At 36.0% G+C, this 22061-nt stretch overlaps 2 protein-coding genes across 2 annotated transcripts; one reads left to right on the top strand and one right to left on the bottom strand.

The window, feature by feature from the left end:
* Window positions 1–2428: 2428 nt before the first annotated feature.
* On the bottom strand, window positions 2429–3243 carry LOC111918409 (serotonin N-acetyltransferase 2, chloroplastic). The gene has a single exon (XM_023914081.3). It carries the CDS (start codon window positions 3116–3118, stop codon window positions 2540–2542), a length of 579 nt encoding a protein of 192 aa, XP_023769849.1. The 5' UTR covers window positions 3119–3243; the 3' UTR covers window positions 2429–2539.
* Window positions 3244–5271: 2028 nt separating this feature from the next.
* LOC111918400 (uncharacterized) lies at window positions 5272–11022 on the top strand. Its single transcript, XM_023914070.1, has 3 exons — window positions 5272–5424; window positions 10132–10538; window positions 10620–11022. Exons 1-3 carry the CDS (start codon window positions 5272–5274, stop codon window positions 11020–11022), a joined length of 963 nt encoding a protein of 320 aa, XP_023769838.1.
* The last annotated feature ends 11039 nt before the right edge of the window (window positions 11023–22061 follow it).

Genomic DNA, 22061 nt, shown 5'->3' with positions numbered 1-22061 from the left:
GAAAAATAAAAATTTTGGGAACGCGTTTTGTTCGTTTATTTTTCCAAGGTTTTCTAATAAAATAAAAAAAATATATATTTTTTCAAATTTTATGTAAATTAGAAAAGTAATTTTTACAGTTTTCCAAAGTTTTTTTAATTTTCTAAGATAGAAAATCAAAACTCCATTAGTTCCGACCAAACACGTTTTCTAAAATTTTCATTGAAAAATAAAAATAAAAATCAACTTTATTTTCAAAAATCATTTTTTTAGAAAATAAAAATATTTTTTTACAACCAAACACACATTGCACATATTTTCTTTGGGTTAATTACTAATCTAGCTAAATTAAGGAAGTAATTAACTATTTTTAGCCAAAAATTATGAATAGTCCCAAAATAGCCCACGAAACCGTAGATATTTAAAATCGTCTACTGTTTTGCTACTTCGTCTACTGTTTCGTGTTTAGTATATTTCTTTTTTCATTTTGAAGATATAAAACCGTAGGTTTTTTTAAAACATACGGTTTTTCTCTCTATAAAATACGGTGTCCTAAACCATAGCCTACGGTTTTGGGTTAAATCTACATGTTTTTTTTAAACGAAAACTACGATTTTGAGTTGAAAAGCTATGGTTTTTTTTAATAGAGAGTATTTTTTTTTGATTAAAAATATTGTTTGTAAAATGTAAAGTAGTTTTTTGACAATTATTTTGTTAAAAAATATTTTTTCTAAAATATAAAATAGTTTTTTAATAACTATTTTATTAAAATAACTTTTTGCTAAAATGTAGATTACTTTTTAAATTTGTTGACTATTTTTTTTTGGTAAATTGGACTACTTTTTGGGTAAATTTGACTATTTTTTTGTTAAAATTTACTATTTTTTTGTTAAATTTGACTACTTTTTTGTTAAAGTTGACTATTATTTCTTCCATTATCTACTATTTTCTCTCAATGAAGCACCCAAAGAACCATGAGGTACGTCCATTTTTAATCAAAATAATATCATATTGTTGCTTAGGAGTAGTTTTTGTATATGAGGAAAACTTTTTTTTGAAAAAAACCAAAAAAAAAAATTAAAACCGTAGGTTTCTTACGAAACCTACGGTGTACAAGTTCACACTGCACAGATTGTGCAATGTGGACTTGTACACAATGTTTTAAAACCCAGGTAGTGTGTACAAATTCACACTGCACAATCTGTGCAGTGTGAACTTGTACACAATGTTTTAAAACCCGGGTCGACCCGGCCGGTTCAACCGGTTGGACCGTGACCCAGGTTAGAAGGCGGGTCAATTGAGAACGGTTTTTTGTAAAAATACGGACCGACCGGGTTTCCCCTAAACCGCGGTCGAACCGTTTATGTCGAATCGGTTAAAACCGGATTGACCCGTTTTGATAGGGCTTGGATCGATTAGTTGATGTTTCTTCTCCTATCGACTGTGAAGGTGACGGTTTTGGTTAGTTTACTGATTATTTATTGTTAATTGATCGCTGTTTCAAGGTTTATGATTATGTAGATTATGTAATTAGGATCCAATTAACATATGTTTATTGATTATAACATTGCTTTTCAATGCAGTTAAATATGGAATCAAGGGAAAAAGAACCATTACAAGCACAACTATAACATGTTTTGATATTTTTTCAATGTTTAAATTTTGAGGACATCAAATTATTGGTTCTATATGTCTATGCATTATATAGGAAAGTAAAAATATATGAAAATAGAAAAAGACCATAAACCGAGTTGACCCGGCGGTTCAACCGGTTGAACTGGTTCACTCGTGAACCAGTCATCACACCAGGTCAACTAAAAACCCGGGTTTTAAAAGTTTGCTTAATTGTTTTTTTTTATTTTTTTAAAAAAAATGTTATCCCCATATACAAAAACTACTCCTAATCAACAATACGGTAAAATTTTGATTAATAATGGACGTACCTCGTTGTTCTTTGGGTGCTCCATTGAGAGAAAATAATAGACAATAGAAGAAAAAATGAGGAAAAAGTAACTTCAACTGAAAAATAAGATATTATATACTATGAGCCAATGAGTCACAAAACAGTAGACGGGCCACGAAAGAGTAGTCCATTGCAACGAAAAAGTAGTTTTCGAAGGTTGACCGTAGTCAACCATAACCTATCTACTATTTCGTGCGCTAGTTTTGGCTAATGCATTTTTTTTGGCTAATTTTAAATAAGAAGTTGGTGTATTTGGCTTAGATTAGTATTTTTTTTTCTAATTTTCTTTTTGTTTTATCATATTATCCACGTCAAATGGTTAGAAATATCATATTTTGATAGAATAAAAAATATTTTAAAACATTTGTGATTATTTTGCATAGACAAATAGGAAGAAAAGTAAAAAGATATTTAATTTCTCCTTTTCTATTTAAATTACCAAAAAATATAACTAAGTATTATAAATTACAATTAAGAAAACGGAAATAATTATGAAGATAGTCTTCATCTTGATTTATATTATTTATAATTAACATTTAACACTTAAATCAATAATCATAAAAAAAAAAAACAACAAAAATATAATTATTGTCGCAACTATTTTCTCTTATTCTTTCTTGAATACACCATTCCTCTTATCCCCTCTGGATCCGAAATAAACCCGAGAGGTCTATAGAATCCCAAAACTCGGGGCTCCGAATACAGAGCAATGTTAGTGATTCCCTTTTGCAGCAGCTCCTCCACCACTCTCTCAATCACCGCCTTCCCCAACCCAATCCCCTGAAAATTCGGATCCACCACCACATCCCAAATAATAGCATTGAATACGCCGTCGCCGGTGGCTCTAGCAAACGCCACCGGTCTCTTTGTCTTCTCATACTCCACCCACAACAACGAATCTGTATGCTCCAGCGCCACTTTTATCTTGTCGGTGTCTCGTTTTGGGAAACCGACGGCAACGAAAACGGAGTTTAAATGGTCGAGGTTCAGGTCGTCGATTGTGCGGCGGAAGATTAAACCCCGCGATTCCAGTTCTTGGTCGGAGATGGCATAACTGGCGGAAAATGAAACCGCTGCGAAGGAGACTTTGCGAGGAAGGTGGTGGTGGGTGATCGGAGGTCGGAAGCGGAGGGGTGATCGGAATGGAAGGGAGAAGAAGCTCCCCTGAAGAAGCATGTTATGAGATTTGTGTGTGATGAATGGATAGATCGGTTTTGGTTGAATTTTGTGGTGTTAATGGATAGTTTGAAAGTTTTGTGGTCCTGCTGTCGCTAACATCAAAATACCAAATTATTTTACAAAGTGACACTCACTTATTGTTTTTCACATTTTGGTAGCGTCGAGGATATTAACTGAAAAAAGATCCAAATCGATTTAACGGAATTATTAAGGGTCTTGTTATTCCTATCTTAGTTTTATAATTCTAACTTTTTAATCATTATTTTTTTTTAGAAAATTACAAATTTAGCCAAATACATTAATTACTTTTTAGCCACTAAAATCGCAAATGGGTATAATCCATCTGTGATTTCGTCATTCCACCTGCGACGTACAACTAGCTAAAGGACAAACGTGCTTTAGCCATTTGTACGTTCGCAGATGGTTTTTTTTTTCGTTGTATATATAACCTTTTCCAGCATAAAATCGCAGATGAACTATGTCCATCTGCGATTTCCTCTCTATTCACCTGCGATTTTGTGTGTGTTTTTTTTAATTTTTTATTCATTATTTATTTATTTATTTTTGTTTTGACTATGAAATTGATAGGGTTTAATTACGAAACAATTTTATTATATATAAAATTTTTCAAAAAATTATCATTTTTGTTGTTATTTCTTTGGAAAATTTGTTTAAAAACCTCTCTAAAAAATGAATAAATATTTGGTTTGCGTTGTAATTGGCGAGGGTGGAAAGAGAGAGTTTTTCTAAAAAAGATAGTGAAAAATGAAGAAAAAAAACATTTTAAACAACGTAGCTACGAAATCACAAATAGAATGTACAAAATCACAGATGGACTGTTCCATCTGCGAACGTACAAGTGCCTAAAACACATCTGTGCTTTAGGCACTTGTATGTTCGTTGATGGAAATACGGAATCACAGATGGACTTAGTCCATCTGCGATTTTAAGGGTTAGTTTTGTAATTTTGGTTTTTTTGGCTATTTTGCACAAAGTAATTAATGTATTTGACTAAATTTGTAATTTTCTATTATTTTTTAAGGTAAATTACACGAATGGTCCCTATGGTTTGGGGTAGTCTGCATGGTTAGTCCCTAAAAAGAATTTTTAACTCGGACAGTCCCTGTTATACATTTTTGTTGCGCGTTTGGTCCCTGACATACCTAAAAAGACTATTTTACCCCCAAATATTTCTTTTTTAAATAATTTATTATTTATTTTTTTGACTTATTGATTATTTAAACAATAAAATTAATAATAGTTAGTTAAAGTACAACTTAAAGAAAATGTACAACAACATTATTACAATCATGATCTCGTCCCCTTCCCCCTTTTGTCATATCCGACTAACAACTGAGCGATTGGTCTCCTTCTTCACTGACGAGCTAAATAAAAAATCAAACAAGTAAAATTAAAAAATCAAACCTCTATATTGTGCCCAGTGAGCAATCAAAGCTCATCGCCTCCTCGTTCAAACCCAATGAAGGTCTTCCGATTCCTGATTGGTGCTTAATCCTTTTCCAATTTCTAATTCCCATACATAAAACCCAAATTTGCAACCCTATAAAACATATTAACATCCACCGGATTTCTGATTCAACCGGATTTGTTCCACCCACCATCATAGAATTATGATTTGCATTTACAGAATACCCACCTAGAAATTCATTACATCTACTCCAAATCACCATATTACACATTTGGTGAAGTCGTTTTTGGTAATCAGGAAGACACCATCATAGAATTCTAATTTAAAGCCAACCAATGCAAATTTCTTCTAGTGAAGGTTTACCTGAGTTGTAGACGGAATTCTACTACATATTTGAAATCTACTAGTGATGATGAGAAAGGCAGAGTATACCAACAATAGTTTGTTTTATGGTGGCTTGAGGTAAGTATGAGAGATGTAGATTAGAGAGGTGATGGATGATTTTGTTTTATGATGTTAGTTTGTTGGCGGAACAGAGATAACTAGAGAGGCGGAGAAAATCGGTAGCGATGATTTTGGTGATGACATTTTTTGGAACAAGAGAGGGGAGGATGAGAGGTGCGTTTTCCGACGATGACCTTCTTCTCTGCCATTAGACCATCAAAAGAAAATCAGAAAGACGTAACGTTAAAAATGGATATTTGAAAAACCAAGGAAGAGGATGGGGAGGGTTGTCGAGATTGGGTGGGTTATAGGGTTTCAGATCGCCAAGGAGATTATTAGACATGTTCTCACTCTTCGTTACCTTCATGATGTATCTACTTCGTCGGAGATTGTGGGGCCGATTTTCCTCTCCGATTACAACAGAGGGAAGGTTTGAGTTATGAACCTAGAGAGAGTGGGCAAGTGTTAAGGGGAAAGAGACAAATCACGATATGGGTGGGGTATGGAGTAGGGTGTCACACCCCAAAACCGGAACGGCGGAAACGTTCTGGGGTGGATGACGTCATGTCAAGTATCACAACATATGCAGTATAGTAATCAAAGTACAACAACCATTTCATTAATAGTAATAGTTTTACATAAGTTACATTTCGTAGCAACATCAAAGTAATACAAGGAATAATATAGATGCAGCTCAGTTCTAGGCTGACTTCGCAAAAGCTCCCGGGGTGTACCTGTCTATCGCTGACCTGAGAATACAAGTTATTTTGAAAGCGAGTATCAACATTATATAATGTTGGTGACTTCATAAGTATTTAGTGTCATTTGTATAAATACGCATTTTTATTCAAAATAACTTTATGTAAAATAGTAGTTTAGAATCTACGGTGTATTAGCGTCCTTTTCAGAAAATCCTATATTTTCTAAATAAAAGCAGTCTTCTACCAGGACCCGACGGATTTACGTTTTAAGGAGTAATTTTCCCCAAAAATACTATCATTATCAGAATATAGTATTGACTTTAAAGGAATAATGAGAAAATCACAAGTAAAAATACCAGGGGAAAAATAATATATACCTCAGCAGTAATACTGCTGACTAAAACAAAAGATAACATAGACTCCAGAAAAGTATCGTATTGAATAATACGCCTAGCTCAGTCTAACACAAGGAAACACAGACTCCAGACAGTATCGTATGAACGATACAGCTAGCAAAGTCTAAAACAAGGAATTACAGACTCCAGACAGTATCGAATGAACGACACAACTAGCAAAGTCTAAAACAAGGAATTACAACTCCAGACAGTATCGAATGAACGACACAACTAGCAAAGTCTAAAACAAGGAAATACAGTGATAATTCTTGTTACCTTAAGGCCGTGAATTATAAGGTAAACATGGAGATACTCGTAACCATATTGATTGACAATAGAGTACTTGACGCTCTACAAGCGTCGGAATGAATATGACATTTGTCACCCCTTGGCTTGGTCGGCCGGGGACTGTAGCTAGTAGTCAGGGTGTGGGAGTTTCAGTTCCGTATAGATCTATACACACAATGCCCGTTCTCCCTCCAGGAGACTCTGGTTACAAACTTGACAACGAGGAAATCCGTGTTCAAAGGATGCATCTCGTAATTTCGAATTCTATTATAAGTATTGGAATAATGATATAGACTCACGAATGAACTGACTCCTTTGGAATTCTCGTACTGTAAAGAGTAAATATGATCTCCTAACTATTCCTATAGTAGTTACTAACGTTTCAGGTCTATGAATGATGAATGGAAGGATGCCCTTTCTACCCAAGGGAAGTGAACTGGTCGATGGAAACCTTTATGTGTATACATGATATATAACTAATGTTTAAACGACCTTCGGACGGATAACCGATACCCACCAGACCACATCCCAACGAGGAAAAGGAAATAGGGCGAACTAGCCTTCCTAAGTCTTTTAAACATTATTTATATAACTATACAAGTATATGCATGCATTTAACGAAATAAAAGCATAGAAGAAAACTCTGATGAAAACTTTGGAAAACCTTTACACATAAGAAATTTATGACTTGATGTCAGTTTGTAAAACAAGTTTTGAAAATCTTTGGAATCCTTTGAAAAACCGTTCATAACAGCTTTGAAAATGATTTTTATAAAACATATTAAGTGAAGAAAACCTTTGGAAAACCTTTCGAATACTTATGATAATCTAAAAGAGAAATTTATACTTTAACAAGAGTTGAAAGCGAGATTGGAACATCTTAAGCTGGATAAAACAATTATCATGCAAAAATCTATTTTGCTATACAGTTATTAATCACATATGATTTATCTAATAACTGTATAGATCAACTTGTATTCCCCCCTATAAAAGCAGTTAAAATCATTTAAAAGGTTAATTCACGGGTATGAACTCACCTGCTGTGGGTGAATCGGATGGAGGTGTCGGTTGGGTGTTCTGGGTCAAGTGAAGACTTTGAACACACTTAATGACCTAGTAACATATGAAGACACATGTTTACATACAATTAGTGATTATAATACTAATTAACACGTATAAGCATCCTAATGTGCGGAAAACACTTTGGTCAAGTGCTAGGAGGCTATTGGGTTGCAATAAGGGAGTGTAGGGCCTAGTTAGGGAGTTTACTCTTCCAGAGTAAACTCTATATGGAGATTTCGGCCCTAAGACCATATCCCCATGAGTTTACGGCCGTAAACTCATGGGTGGTGTGTTTTTGAATGTTTAAAGGTCTTATATCACTTGTAGAATTAGGCTAGGTTCAAATCTAGGTCATAGGAAAGGGTTAAGGCTCCAAATGGACTATTTAAGGGAGTTCACGGCTGTAAACCTAGAGTTTACGGCCGTAAACTCTCACTTGGTCTTTCACTTCATGATTTAAGGTCTTAAATGCAAGAATATAGGGTTCTACGCATTATTCCAAGCCATATGGGGAAGTTAGGGCATCATTTGGCCTTCTTAAGGGAGTTTACGGCCCATGGGCCAATCCTTGGGGGGTTTACGGCCGTAAACTCCTAAGTCCATAGTTTCCTTGATGTTTAATGCCCCTACTTCATTGGTGGTTGATTCTAGACATTTACCCAAGCCTTAGGAGGTGTTTAAGGGAAAATTTAACACCTTAAATGGTGTTCACGACCCAAGAAGAGGGGTTTACGGTCCAAGAGTGTTCTTGGGCCGTAAACTCATGTTTACTCTCCATATGATATGATTTTGGGGTTCTAAGCTCATACATGCAAGCCCACAAGTCATATCTAAGCCCTAGGAGTGATTTAGAAGAGGTTTGGGGCTTCAAAACCCCACTTATTGGTGTTTGCGGTCCAAGAGTGTTCTTGGGCCGTAAACACATGATTTTGAGGCTTTTGGATGATTTAAACACGAATTTTCATGTTAAATGAGCTAAACAACAAGCTAGGATAGATTACTTACGATTATGGAGCTCGAAAGAGCCGTTTTTGGATCGAAGGCAACTTGTAGAGAGAGAGAGAGAGTAGAGAGAGGGTGGAAAGTTTCAAATGGAGTCCACTCACCCTTATATAGGGTTTGAGTTTGTGGTTCGGAGGAAATCTACCCGATACTGACGTTAAACGGGGCTTTTGGTCGTACCCGATTAAATGGTCGAAATTTGACTTGGTTGTAACTAAAATTTTTCAAGGGAATATTGAGGGTGATTCACGTGTTTCTAATTTGTTCCGACTCTTATGAAGTCATAATAAAAGTCCCAATTTAATTAACCTAATCCAAAAGGTTAATGGACAATTAATAAAGCGAGTTTTATTAACGGAAGAAGAGGTTAAAATGACAGAATAAATTTCGGGTTGTCACATAGGGATTCAATATTAATACTTTTTTTTAAATTAAAACTAATAATAAAAAAATATAAAATAAAATAAGAAAAAGGGTATAACAGTCATTTCAAATATGGCAGGGACCAAACGCGTAATAAGAATGTATAATAGGAACCGTCCGAGTTAAAAACTCTTTGTAGGGAGTAACCATGTAGACTACCCCAAACCACAGGACCATCCATGTAATTTACCCTATTTTTTAGGTGGTTGAGTTTATTTTTGTCAGAAAAAGTTATTATCTTTCTCTCTTAGGTTGCTGGGTGTGGAGTGCGGTTTGGAATCGCATTTGTGCCACCTGGACCGCAAACACCTCCCCCAGGGTGCGGTTTCTTGCGGCCAAAACCGCAGTGTGGCTAGAAATGACCGCGAATTGCGATTGGTTGTTCCAACTTTTGACCGTTGAACGGTCCTTGCGTCCGAATTTATTTTTTAGAGTAAATTACAGGAACGGTCCCTATGGTTTAGGGTAATTTGCATGTTTGGTCCCTAACTTATTTTTTTAACTCGGAAGGTCCCTACTGTTTGTTTTGGTTACACGCTTGATCCCTGTATTATCTAAAAAGATTATTTTTCACTTGATTTTTAAATTTATATAAATAAACACACCCCCAACCCCAACTCCCTCACCATACCTTACCTATTGCATTGTTTTCCCTATTTAAATAATACTATTTTTAGATAAGATAAGGACCAAGCGTGTAACAAAAACAAAAAGTAGGGACCAACCGCGTAATAAAAACAAACAATAGGGACTTTCCGAGTTAAAGAAAAATAAGTCAGGGACCAAGCGTGCAAATTACCCCAAACCATAGGGACCATTCATGTAATTTACTCTTTTTTTTTACTTTACTCTCTCTCTCTCTCTCTCTCTCTCTATATATATATATATATATATATATATATATATATATATATATATATATATATATATATATATATATATATATATATATATATATATATATATATACTTACAATTTTTTACTCCACATTCAACCAAAATCCTTACACTTTTACTCTCTTTTCGTCCAATTTTATTGAAAATGTCTATCTTCCAAACGACCCAGCAAAGAAAAAACATCCGTTAGAAACACCACAACCCCAATACCTTCATTTTATCAACTGATTTTTTCACCTCCGTATTACCACTTCAGCAGTATGCTTCCGTATTTTTCACAACGACCAGCACAACCACTACCACAAACACCACCACTACCATAAATCGACACAGATTTTAATCTATTTGATTTTTTTGTCTCAACCCGAGTTTGTTCAACAAACACAAACACAACCAGAAACGGTCGTTTCTGATTCTGAACTGGAATTCGTTACAAAAACTCAACCCACTCGAGCAAAAACTAAAAGAAAAGAGAAGGCGGAGGCTAAATGTTGGGAACCCCTGGAAGTGTTAGTGTTGGCACAATCTTGGATCGATATTTCAGAAGATGCGGAGGTTGGAAAAAGCCAAAAGCATGACCGCTTTTGGATTCGCGTTTTACATAGGTTTCATAAAGGAATGAACTATGGAGAACACCGTTCAAAACATCAAGTGTACTCTAAATGGAGGAAGATGAACAACAAAATCATGTTGTTTAATGATTTGTATAACAACATGAAACGTCAATGGAAAAGTAGAGAAAGCGATGAAGTGATTTTGAAGAAAACGTTGAAAGTGTATCAAAAAGAAAATCTGAAGGCTTTTAAGTTTCTTGAAGTTTGGAATTTTGTGAAAGATAACAAGAAATGACAAAGTAGCAAAACATCAGACGAGCATATCGATAGTGGTTCAAAACGCAGTAGAACATCTGAGTCCGACCACACTACATCAGATGCTCGTGTTCAATTTGATCTGAACGAAGATGAACCTGTTCCAGTTTCACCACCTTCTCGACCAATGGGAAGAGACAAAGCAAAAAGCAAAGGCAAAGACAAAACGTCGGATTTAGATGAGTTGAAAGAAATTGGGGACGACATGAAGGGTATAAAAGATGAAATGGACAAGATTTTGCAAATTGCTTCTGAAAGAGAGCTTCGGAAACAAAGGGTGAGCGATATGCGAATACTAACGATGGACACGTCGAAAATGAACGGGGACGAGCTTCAAGTTATTTTGGCGATGAAGAAGGAAGTGAAAAAACGTTACGTATACCGTGGCTAATTTCTACGTTTTTATTTTTTATTTATTTATTTATTTATTTTAAGTTTTTAGTCGTTTGGTGTGTGTGTGTGTGTTTTAAAGTTGTAGGTTCTATGTTTTTAATATGTTTTTCTATTTTTTTTAAGTTAAGCAATGTATTGTATTTGTATTTTTAATTAATAAAATATTATCTTTTTAAAATTCTGTTTTTTTTTTTTGTTAAAAAGGAAGTTTTATTAAATTAAAATAGCTAAAAAAACAAAAATAAATAAATAAATAAATAAAAGTGTGACACCACTTCCTTGGTGTGACAAAAAAATACACTAGTGTGGTAAACAATGACGTGACATTTATGTTGCGGTGAAGAAAGTGCGGTTTCGATGACACCACTCCCTCCAACCTTAGCGGCTGCGTTTTTAGAACATGGCTTAACACAAAGTAAGAAATTTATACCTTATACAGTTACATTAATAACCTTTTTGTTTTTAAAAAATAACATTGTTTACCTTTATATTTATATTTATATAATTTTTGCATATATGTTTATTTATTTTTAAAAAAGAACATGGACTTCTTTATGATAAAATTATGTAATAGTTTTTTTGTTCTTAGATTACATAAACTTTAAAAATCGTACATAATTTATTTTTGGTGTTTTTTTCGTAGATTACATAAACTTTAAAAATTGTACATAATTTACTTTTGGTGTTTTTTTAATAGATTACATACACTTTAAAAATTATACATAGCTAATTTTTGGTGCTTTTTAATAGATTACTTAAACTTTAAAAATTATACATAATTAATTTTTGCTGTTTTTTTAATAGATTACATAAACGTTAAAAATTGTACATAATTAATTTTTGATGTTTTTTAATAGATTACATAAACTTTCGAAATTGTACACAATTAATTTTCGGTGTTTTTTAATAGATTACATAAACTTTAAAAATTGTACATATTTAATTTTTGTTAATACATGTTTTTTTTAATTTAAAAAATATTAAATTATTTGGTTTTTTTGTATATGGAGATGTTTAAGTTATTTGGAATCAAAATATTTGCTCGAGATAAAGATACTTCTATCAAGAAATCGGTATTCATTACATTGGCACTTGTAAACGATATTCATTATATGTTGGTGTTTTTGAAATGAAATTATCCAATGCTTCCTACTATAACATATTGGAATGTCCATAAAAGTTTGTCTGCATCTACATGACAAACTATATATTGGCCGCGTTTTGAATCAATTTAGGTCTCGTACTTCTGAAACACCTTAGATACACATTAAAGATTAAGTGCTAATGTATTTGAGCTTTTTTATTATTATTTGAGTCAAAATATTATTTTATATTTGAACTTTTTTTTTTATTAATGTATTTGAGCTTTTTTATTATTTTTTGCGTCAAAATATTATTTTTATATTTGAACTTTTTTTTTATTAATGTATTTGAGCTTTTTTATTATTTTTTGCGTCAAGATATTATTTTATATTTGAACTTCTTTTTTCATTATTTGTTGTGTTGTATCGCGTTTTAACTTTTTTTTTAAAAATGAATAAAAATATTTACATATCTTTTATTATATTATTATTGTGTCGTGTTTTTATTTGTTATGTCAAAATATTATTTTATTATTGTTGTGTCATTTTGTAATTTTTTTTAAATTAAATAAAAAAATTTACATATCTTTTATAAAAATAGTATTATAAGTGTTCCACCAGCGAACAACGCCACCTCTAAACTGACGCACTGCGGATGTGGTTTGTAGCTTGCCTTTGCAACCACATGTCATTAAGTCTAATTTCATCTCTAAGATCCAATCCATTACTCCGATGGGATCCTCCTTCCCAGTGAAAGTTTACGGCTTGCAAGTCGTAAAGTCCTTATACTTGCATTCGTTTCTCTCGACTCCGTCCTCATTGTTATTTCTCCTAACCACTGACAGATCAACTTGACCAACAGTCCTGCTGTAGTTTCCCTCTTCCGATTGCCCATCATTCAGTTTTCCCTGTTCCACAGGCATTGTAGGTTCGTCCCTATTATTCTCGTGCAACATCAGTCTCATCTCTTCTATTTGTTCAACTAACATGGCCCGAATCATGGCTTGGACTCCAACTATTGTGATTGGCTCAAGTGCAGCTTCTACAACAGGTATTGGTTCAATCACTTGGGGTTGTGGTTGTTGGTTTCTGTTTCCATTCGCGTTTCCAACTCCACTGTGGGTTCTTGCCATTTCGATCTATACACCAAAGTAGGTGAATTTAGAATCCTGAACACATAAGGTTTCCAGATCCGTTACATGCTAGTTCTAATATCGTAGTCGAATGCTTAGAATCCTGAACACATAAGGTTTCCAGATCCGTTCGGCAACAGACCGTAGATTCGAACAAATAATAGCATATAAGTCATCCTTATAAGCTAGTGCTCGTGTCTAAAATATAGTAGACACTCACCTTACAATCATAAGGTTTCCAGATCCGTTACATGCTAGTTCTAATATCGTAGTCGAATGCTTACCAATTGTGACATATCCATTTTTGAAGGCCAGAAAAGACCGATTTGTTTCTGTTTTGTTTGAAAATCAGAGTAACCTTTTAAAGAAAAATATGATAAACATTTATCAAAGCATTTCCGAAGAAGTGTATTTCATTATATTAAAACATCGGGATGTCATGTTCGATACATATCAAAAGCATAAACAGGATAACATAGGCCTTACAACATATATTTATATCTACTGGCCTATAATCCATAATCTCTCGTCAAGTCATCCAACTATGCTCTTGTGCCACTACATGTAATACAAGAAACTGAGTGTGTCAGGCTTGGGAGCCTAGTGAGCACATATGGTTTTCAACCCACAATAAATAAGTTTATTAATTTCATCAAACCAAACAAAACCGATTACACATTCCTGTTATCCTCACTTTACGTCCCTAAAGCATCTAATATAAGGGACCTAGCCTAAGGATTTTCATCAGGGTGACAACACTGCTTTGGGGGTTCCTCAATAATTTATGTCAAATATGGAAAGCATGAGGGGGATGGAGTACTGCTGGTGAACACTGAGTTCAAATAAACACCCACAGGTTGCGAGCATGCTAGCGTTCTACTAGACTGTCTAGAATAGTCTGTGGTCGTCATCTATACTCCGCTAGATGACCGGATCATCTTAAACATCGAGGACTCTCATCATTTTATCACGCATCATCTAATTTCATCTACCCATGTTATACCCAACATTTTTGTAGATATAAAATACGTATACAGTTTAATTCATTTGAAACATGTATAAAAAAGTTCATCCATCATAGATATCAAGTAAACAGATAATATACAAACATAGCACGTAATTTATATAAAATACTTCATATCTATGTGTAAGATGAAAGTAACTATGCACTCACTTGTTATGGTGGTGATTCTGAACTCGAACGTCATTTTGCTTCTTTTAATTTATTTTCCTTCGACGAAACCTAGTATCATTACCACTAGATTTTAGTCTAATATTTACCATGACTAATTATTAGTCTTAGATTCACCATTAAATCAAAGTCTACTTTCATGATCTATCAAGTAAGGAACAACCAGATAGGATCATATCGGAGGTAGGGTCCGTTTAGTATACGAAGTATACTGTTTGGAAATCCCAATTTAAACACCTCACTAAATCACAGCCTAGACATCATTCCCGTAAGTAGATCAATCAATATAACGACTTTGAATCACTGATAAATCTTATTTATAGGTTCATAATAATGATATTATATTAAAATATAAGCTTTATTTAAAGTAGGGTAGGTGTAGAGAGAGAGAGAGAGAGAGAGAGAGAGAGAGAGAGAGAGAGAGAGAAAAGGGTGGAGGTGTGAAGAAATGATGGTGGAAGGGGTTCTATTTATAGGCTGAAATATGGCTCAACTTAGTGCCAGATGTCACCATCTGGTGGCAAGACTTGGGGAGAAAGCAATGACCCAGATTCAGCCACGTCACCCCCTTTGCAGCAGCACCCTGCCGACTTCTAAACCCCGTAACTTTCACATACTAGCTCCTTTTTCGACGTTCTTTGTATCCACGCGTAGGTATTGACAACTTCTATAATTTTCATTTTGACTCCGTCGGCTAATTCTCGATTGATTTTAAATTTAACAGTATGAGAAGATTACACTGTAAAATGATCGTGTAAAATTCGTAACTTCTACATATGGACTCCGTTTTCTTCTGTCTTTTTATCGTCGAGCTTCTATTAACTCATTTAGGTTACGTAGGCCAAAATGTTGGATTAGTGTAACATCCCAAGTCCAAGTATACCTCGAGAAGTACGCTTAGCGTACTCGTCAACATGCATGAAACGCGGAGACCACCCAGTACGCTGGCGTACCCGTGAGTACGCTGAGCGTATTAGGCCCAGAATGCAACCCTAATTTGGGGTGAGTCCCCTATATAAGGAACATGATGGCCTCCTTATTGGCCACCATTTCTAGAGAGAAAACCCTAAGAGTGCCCTAATCTGCATTCTAGAGCGTGTGTGTGTGTTTGAGCTTTGAGAGAGTGTTTGTGTGGTTTTGAAGAGAAGGGATGGCCTTAAAGAAGGAGAGTTGGAGTCCAAGCTTCTAGATCTGAGCAAATCTGGGTGGGAAGCTTCTCTTTGAGGTATAAAGCTTCAGACTTTGCCTTTCCTTCTTATGAGCATGTTATGTTGAGCATTTTAGGTTTTTGTCCCATAAAAGTGGAGTCTTGATGAGATCTTAAACTCCAGAGTCTAGGACCAACCCCTTTTGAGTGTGTGAGTAGTGTTATGCCATAAAAATCCAATCGTGGTTGGTGAAATCACTCCATGCATGAGTTATGAGACCCTTGGGAAAAAAGAGTGTGTATTTTTGGAGGACGGTGACTTTCCAACCATGCAAAGGCTTAAAGTCGGTGACTTTATGGATTAAGAGGCGTTAGAAGGTGCATATATGAGATATGAGATATGAGCTTATGTCTTAACTGATTAAGACCATAAATGTGAGAAGAGTGAAACCGGGGCGTACGCTGGGCGTAATCCCAGTACGTGCAACGTAAGGGTCGAGCACCCCCGATCCTGTATAGCAGCTGAGTATGCCCAACATAGGGAGTTGGAACGCGCAGCGTACTCCCTGCTGTTAACTTTTGTTGACTTTTAGGATTTTGTCAAGATTGAGGACTATTAAGCCTTGGAGGGGTAAAATGGTATTTTACCCTTCTGTGAGTTGTAGAAGGGTTAGTCTAGCTTCTTGAGGGCTAATATTAATTAGGGATAATTATTATGTGTTAGGCGGAGGCTAGACCGGTGGGTAGAGATCGAGGTCCCGGGTGCGAGATTTTCATTCATTAGCTTACGAGGTGAGTCTTCTCACTATACTTACCTTGAGTGGTAACTTTTATGTGTGACCAGAGGGTCTTATGTGTAGGAGCTGTGTAATGAGATATCTTGCTATTTGCTTTGTGTTATGCTTTCTGTGTATTATATTGAGTTGATGAGTTGAGGGACCGGAGGGTCCATCTGAGTTGTGGGACCGGAGGGTCCCACTGAGACACATTGACCGGAGGGTCTTATTGAGTTATAGCCTCGAGTGGCTAATGAGTTGTGTGCGGTATTTTGGGGAACTCACTAAGCTTTACGCTTATCGTGTTGTGTTATGTGTTTCAGGTAGTTCCGAGGATCGCGACAAGGCACCGACATGGTTGTACACACTGGCGAGGAATTGTTTTATGATTCTGGGATTTATGTTTTATCATTGACATTTGAGACATATGTGATTTTGAGAATGATGAATTGAGATATATTTTGTTTTAAAATGAGAAAAATTTGTTTGAAATATTTACATCGTTACAAGTTGGTATCAAAGCCTTGGTTTGAGGGATTCGGATGCACCCTCGGGTGTGTTTGGACTCAAACTGAGGATTTGAGAAAGATTTTCAAAAAGAGATAAATTTTTCCAAAAAAGAGCAAGAGTTTAAGAGAATACGAGCCAGAGCAGTGTGTATAATCAGCCAGAGCTCGAGAGGTGATCTCCCAAAATACCCTCATTTGTGTTATGAGATATTTTATGTGATATAATGCATGCTAGAGAAAAGGCTAGGTGATTCATATATTAGGACTAGGTCGGCCTGATTTGTGATGCCTTAGCCTAGGGATTTCCGCTATTAGTGTTTAGCTCGAGTATGAGTACCTAGCAGGAGCGAGCCAATGCTAGGTCTACTGTGAGAATAGCTTGTGAGGCATAGAGTACTTGTAGTTAGGATCCAAGGAGGAGGACTTGGGGTGAACATTGATGCAGTGTGGAAGGTAGTATTGGGCCCGTACTACTGGAAGCACCGGATCAATGAGCGGTTCAAGTAAGAATCATAGGGATGCTAAGGAACAAGTAGGGGCGGGCGATCGAGTGTGAGTATGCTCGAGCGAGTCTCTGATGATTTTGTGTTGTGTTACAAAGACATCATGGTGGGTACACGCCACAACCCTGGGAACAGTGGGAGTAGCGATGAGGAGATACGGAGGATGATCCACGAGGAGGTGGCTACAACTATCCGAGTAGAGATTCCAGAGATGTTTGGGTCTATCAAGACCACCTTGATACAGAAGTTTAACGAGCGATACGCTGCTATCACTGAGGCTGTTGTTGCCGCGGTCACTGCAGCCGTCGCCGCTGCTAGACCTCAGGCTGGTGACTCGTTGCTGTTCCGAGAGTTCAGCAACACGAAGCTACCAGAGTTTGATGGGATTTAGGATATGATTGCCGCGATGAGGTGGATCTCTGATATTAAGGGGTATTTTTACATGTGTTCGTGTCCCGGTCATTTGAGAGTTTGGTTTGCACTGAACCAACTTCGCTTGGGAGCGAAGGATCGGTGGAAGTTTGCGACAACTGGTTTTACCCCTGCAGATCATGCTGCATTGTCATGGGAGAGGTTTGTTCAGATGTTCCAAGATGAGTTTGTTCCCCTGTTGGAGAGGGAACGCTTGGCCCAGGAGTTTCTGTCTCTCAAGAAGAATACATAATCAGTGACTGAGATTTCGAGGATGTTCCATGAGAGGGCGATGTTCCGCCCTGAACACGTGTCCACTGAGCAGGAACGTGTGAGCCGATATCTGAGCATTCTGAGGAGGGACATACGAGAGTTCGTGGCGAACTCATCGTTTAAGACATTGGCCGAGTTTCAGGCTGATTCCAGGAGGAGGGAGACTGAGCTTGAGTTGCAGACCAGAGAGGAGGAGGAGGAGAAGTCCCGGAGGAGGGACTGGAGACCAGTGCAGTCGCAGCCGGCGACGAAGCGGGCCAAGCCTGCTGATTCCAAAGTTGGGCGCCAGAAGGGCCGCACTTGCGGCAAGTGCGGCATGAGCCATGAGGGTTCTTGCCGTTCGGGGATTTGCTACAAATGCGGCAAGGAGGGGCATATGGCGAAGGATTACCCCAAAGGGTTCTCGGTTTGCTTTCATTGCAACCAGACCGGACACCGGAAGGCCGAGTGCCCTCAGCTCGTGCAGGGATCAGTCCAGGGATCTACACCTACTTCAGTGCATGCTGCTGAGATTCGGCCAGCGAAGGTCGAGACACCGAGGGTTCGTGGGAGATCCTTTTTATGGGTTTTGGTCATAAGACATCCTATGCACTCATACAAACCCTAATGCTTGGATCTAGGTTTCTCTATTGTATATGCAAGTTATCCAAGACTATAAACCCTAATTCTAGCACATGGGAATCGATATTAACATACAATTAGGTTTAAGATGTTACCTTGATTGTTATGTTGCAATAACAATCCCAATTCTTCCTCGAATTGACTTTGGTAGGCTTAGAGTCACAAGTGTCACTCCTCTAATGGCTTACAAACACCAAGAGCAAATGGAGAAGGTATAAGGAGAGAGGAGAGGTATTGAATTCGTTCCTAAGAAGCCTTAGGGAAGGTCTGGCCGAATTCATGAGTCAAGGGGTGTTTATATAGGTGTAGAGATAGGGTTTCAGTCCTTATCCTTATCTAGTTGCTTGCTTACCAAGCAACCCATAAGATAAGCCTTGAATCCTTATCATAGTCGAATTCTAAGGTCCTTATCACCTCAAATTCGTCCAACCTATCCTTAAGATAATCCTTACCTTATTTTGTAACTATCACATAATTAGAATTCACCCCCTCTAGTTTAATTAATTACATTTGACCACAAAATTAATTCTTAATTAATTATTGACCAATATTAATTAAACAAATATGATTTCTCCTTTAATATATTATTCTTATAACATATTAATAAATCATAATAACCTCTCTCTCTATTTATTTCTCCAATCAAGTTGCTTGGGTGAAGGCAACCCAAAAGGACCATGCACCATCGGGTCAAGTACATACCAAAATAGTTATGGACTTAGACACTAATCCAACAGTCTCCCACTTGGATAAGTCTAATAACTATTATGCGTATGACTCCAGATCTTGATCTACAATCGTAGCTTTCCAAAGCCGCTGTCAACTCTGATCCTATCAGATATGCGTGTCCTTAGATAAGGGATCATATATTCCTCCATTCTAGATATCATATGAGATATGATTTCAAATCATTCTCTTTGTACTATATCTCGATTCTCGATTTATGACGACTGACTAATTGAACAAATCAAATTAGCCCTAGCCCGGCCGAGCATTTACGTTTGTCATCACTAAATCATCGAGGGGCCCAAAGATATCGCTTTTATCCTTCCTTGGATAAAAGGAACGGATAAACTTTGATACAATGCTTGCTTGTACTTACTCACCGAATCACACACAACAATATGTTTTATAACACCAAGTTACTAGTGCGTTTACATATTATCAATGTGCAACCGATTTGCAAGATACAACTCACACATCTCGGTTTCAAGAATATAAGATGTTATCGTCTCACTAATCACTCGTGATACAATTCATGGAGTGATCCAAGTGAGCGTGGGTTTAATCCAATGCTCAAATCATATTCATAAGCACTCATGAACGTTGCAGCAAACATTTGCTTATGTCTAATACTCTTTTAGACAATCCACACACCAATTCACGACAGTCTTCATTCATATCTACTTCCAACATATGAACGAATGTGGCCCGTTCGAATAATTCGATTATTCTTAATAAACTCAATTATTCTGGAAGTCAAAACATGCAAATGTGAAACACAAGAATAATACTAATCCCATATGGCCTCAAACCTTTGAGTATAAATAAAACGCCTTTTATTTATCACCATATTGATTACTCATTATTTGTCGTTTCGGGTAATCAACTTCTTACTTGAATTACAACACTTGTCCCATACTCCTAGCATGCACACAATGTTTACCTATGGTTCTTACTTTGTGAAGTAGATCACATTGAACACATTTCCAATCATTCTCATTTCACAACTCCAAATCCTTTTCATAAGTGAAAGAATATCAAATTCTTGCAACTTGTAGAATATGCTAGATTCTAACATTTTGTGCAATGATCCTTTTGTGATTTCACTGCACCAAAGTCACAAAGACTATTGCCAATGATATTACAAAGTCCAGTATCGGACATTGTTACAAGACGATTCATTAGATATGATGTCTCTCACTCAAAGTACATTCCTTTGAACATCCTTTTGCATAAAAGTTTCTAATCTAGACATAGATTTTCAATATTCAATTCCCAATATGGACACACTTCCATATGTTCCATATGACAACTCATTCTTAATAGAATCTTTTCTACTCATAATAGAGTCAATATGGTCCATCCAATATGGAAACATTTCCATATTTTCTAATACTATACTTCCAACTACTCACAAGCAACTAATCCTCCTCGAACTTTGGATTGTCCTTTGATAGTTGTTTAATTATTTTAGTCAAAACCAATTCTAGTCCTTTTTTTTCCCTCTAAATGCGCAAGACATTTGGAAAATTTTAGAATGGTCAAATATTAAAGCATTTGCAATCGATCCTATACCCGAAGCGTATGAGACACGATGCATAATATTTTATTTGCTATGTTCTCAAAAATCGAATTGTGAAGAGGAATGCCGTAATCATAATCGAAATTTTAAGAACACACTATGTACCTTTGACTAAATTTATTAACATTTCTCAACCTAAGCCTTTAGATTTGAAATGAAGCATAATATTCTCTCCCTTAATTATAGCAAAACAACTTTACAACCCTTACTACTTTGCAAGGTATAACTCTTGTTTTCTATAATTAATATTGCCAACTTGCAATACGTGCCTTAATAATCATACAATCATAACATTTATGCTCCCACTATCATGATGATTATTATAAAACATAGCACTTATGCTCCCACTAGCTTCGACATGTATTCATAAACATCTTAACTTTCAGAAAAACAATGCTTATTGAATTTCTTAAGTTCATGTTTCTAATACTTAGTGCTTTGATAATCTTTTATCAAGGCTTCTTGAACTTATGCACCTTTGCCTTAGATAGTTCATATGTGAGTCTAAACATTTAAGACTAATTGCCAAACCTCACAATTCAAATTATGGAAAGGGATACTGTAACCATAATCAAATTCGAGAATGCAATTTTACAATCACTATCTTCTTAAAATCATTCTTAGTGAAAGCATTTCCTCACAATCATTTTCATGAAGGAGGAAATCTTATGACACTTAGATTTAATGGTGTATTTGTTCCTATCCATGTGAATTTGTCAAAACCAAAGTTTACAACAAATTCAAACTCATATGGATTGAACTTTCTTGATCTCGATTTCTTGCCTTTATGGTAGCACAGCTGCCCACCATGTCTTCCAAGTAGTTAAGCAGCTCACTTTTTCTTATCAATGTACTTTCCATTGATCAAGGTCCTTGCCTTTTACGCATTCAAATGAGAAATCATAGAACTGATATGCATAATTAACTCAATTGGAACGGCATAGAAACAAAATGATGTCAACACGATAGGTCGTAAACCTCAACTCGTGTGCTAGTGATGATTGATAAGGTCTATTTGATTTGTTCTTGAAACTTTTCAAGACCATTAAGACTCCCACTGACTCCTTGACATATAGGATCCTTTT

This window comes from Lactuca sativa, chromosome 4 (assembly GCF_002870075.4).
Source record: "Lactuca sativa cultivar Salinas chromosome 4, Lsat_Salinas_v11, whole genome shotgun sequence".
NCBI classification, from domain to species: domain Eukaryota; kingdom Viridiplantae; phylum Streptophyta; class Magnoliopsida; order Asterales; family Asteraceae; genus Lactuca; species Lactuca sativa.
Note: the sequence above shows the minus strand (reverse complement) of the source record. Positions and strands in the feature narration are given on the sequence as shown.

Bases quoted from the DNA above. Each gene is read 5' to 3' on its own strand.
- LOC111918409 (XM_023914081.3), bottom strand. From the start codon at position 3,118: ATGCTTCTTCAGGGGAGCTTCTTCTCCCTTCCATTCCGATCACCCCTC.
- LOC111918400 (XM_023914070.1), top strand. From the start codon at position 5,272: ATGGGGAGGGTTGTCGAGATTGGGTGGGTTATAGGGTTTCAGATCGCC. The intron at 5,425-10,131 runs GTTTGAGTTATG...TCTCAACCCGAG, and splicing joins CCGATTACAACAGAGGGAAG to TTTGTTCAACAAACACAAAC. The intron at 10,539-10,619 runs GTATCAAAAAGA...ATGACAAAGTAG, and splicing joins TTGAAGAAAACGTTGAAAGT to CAAAACATCAGACGAGCATA.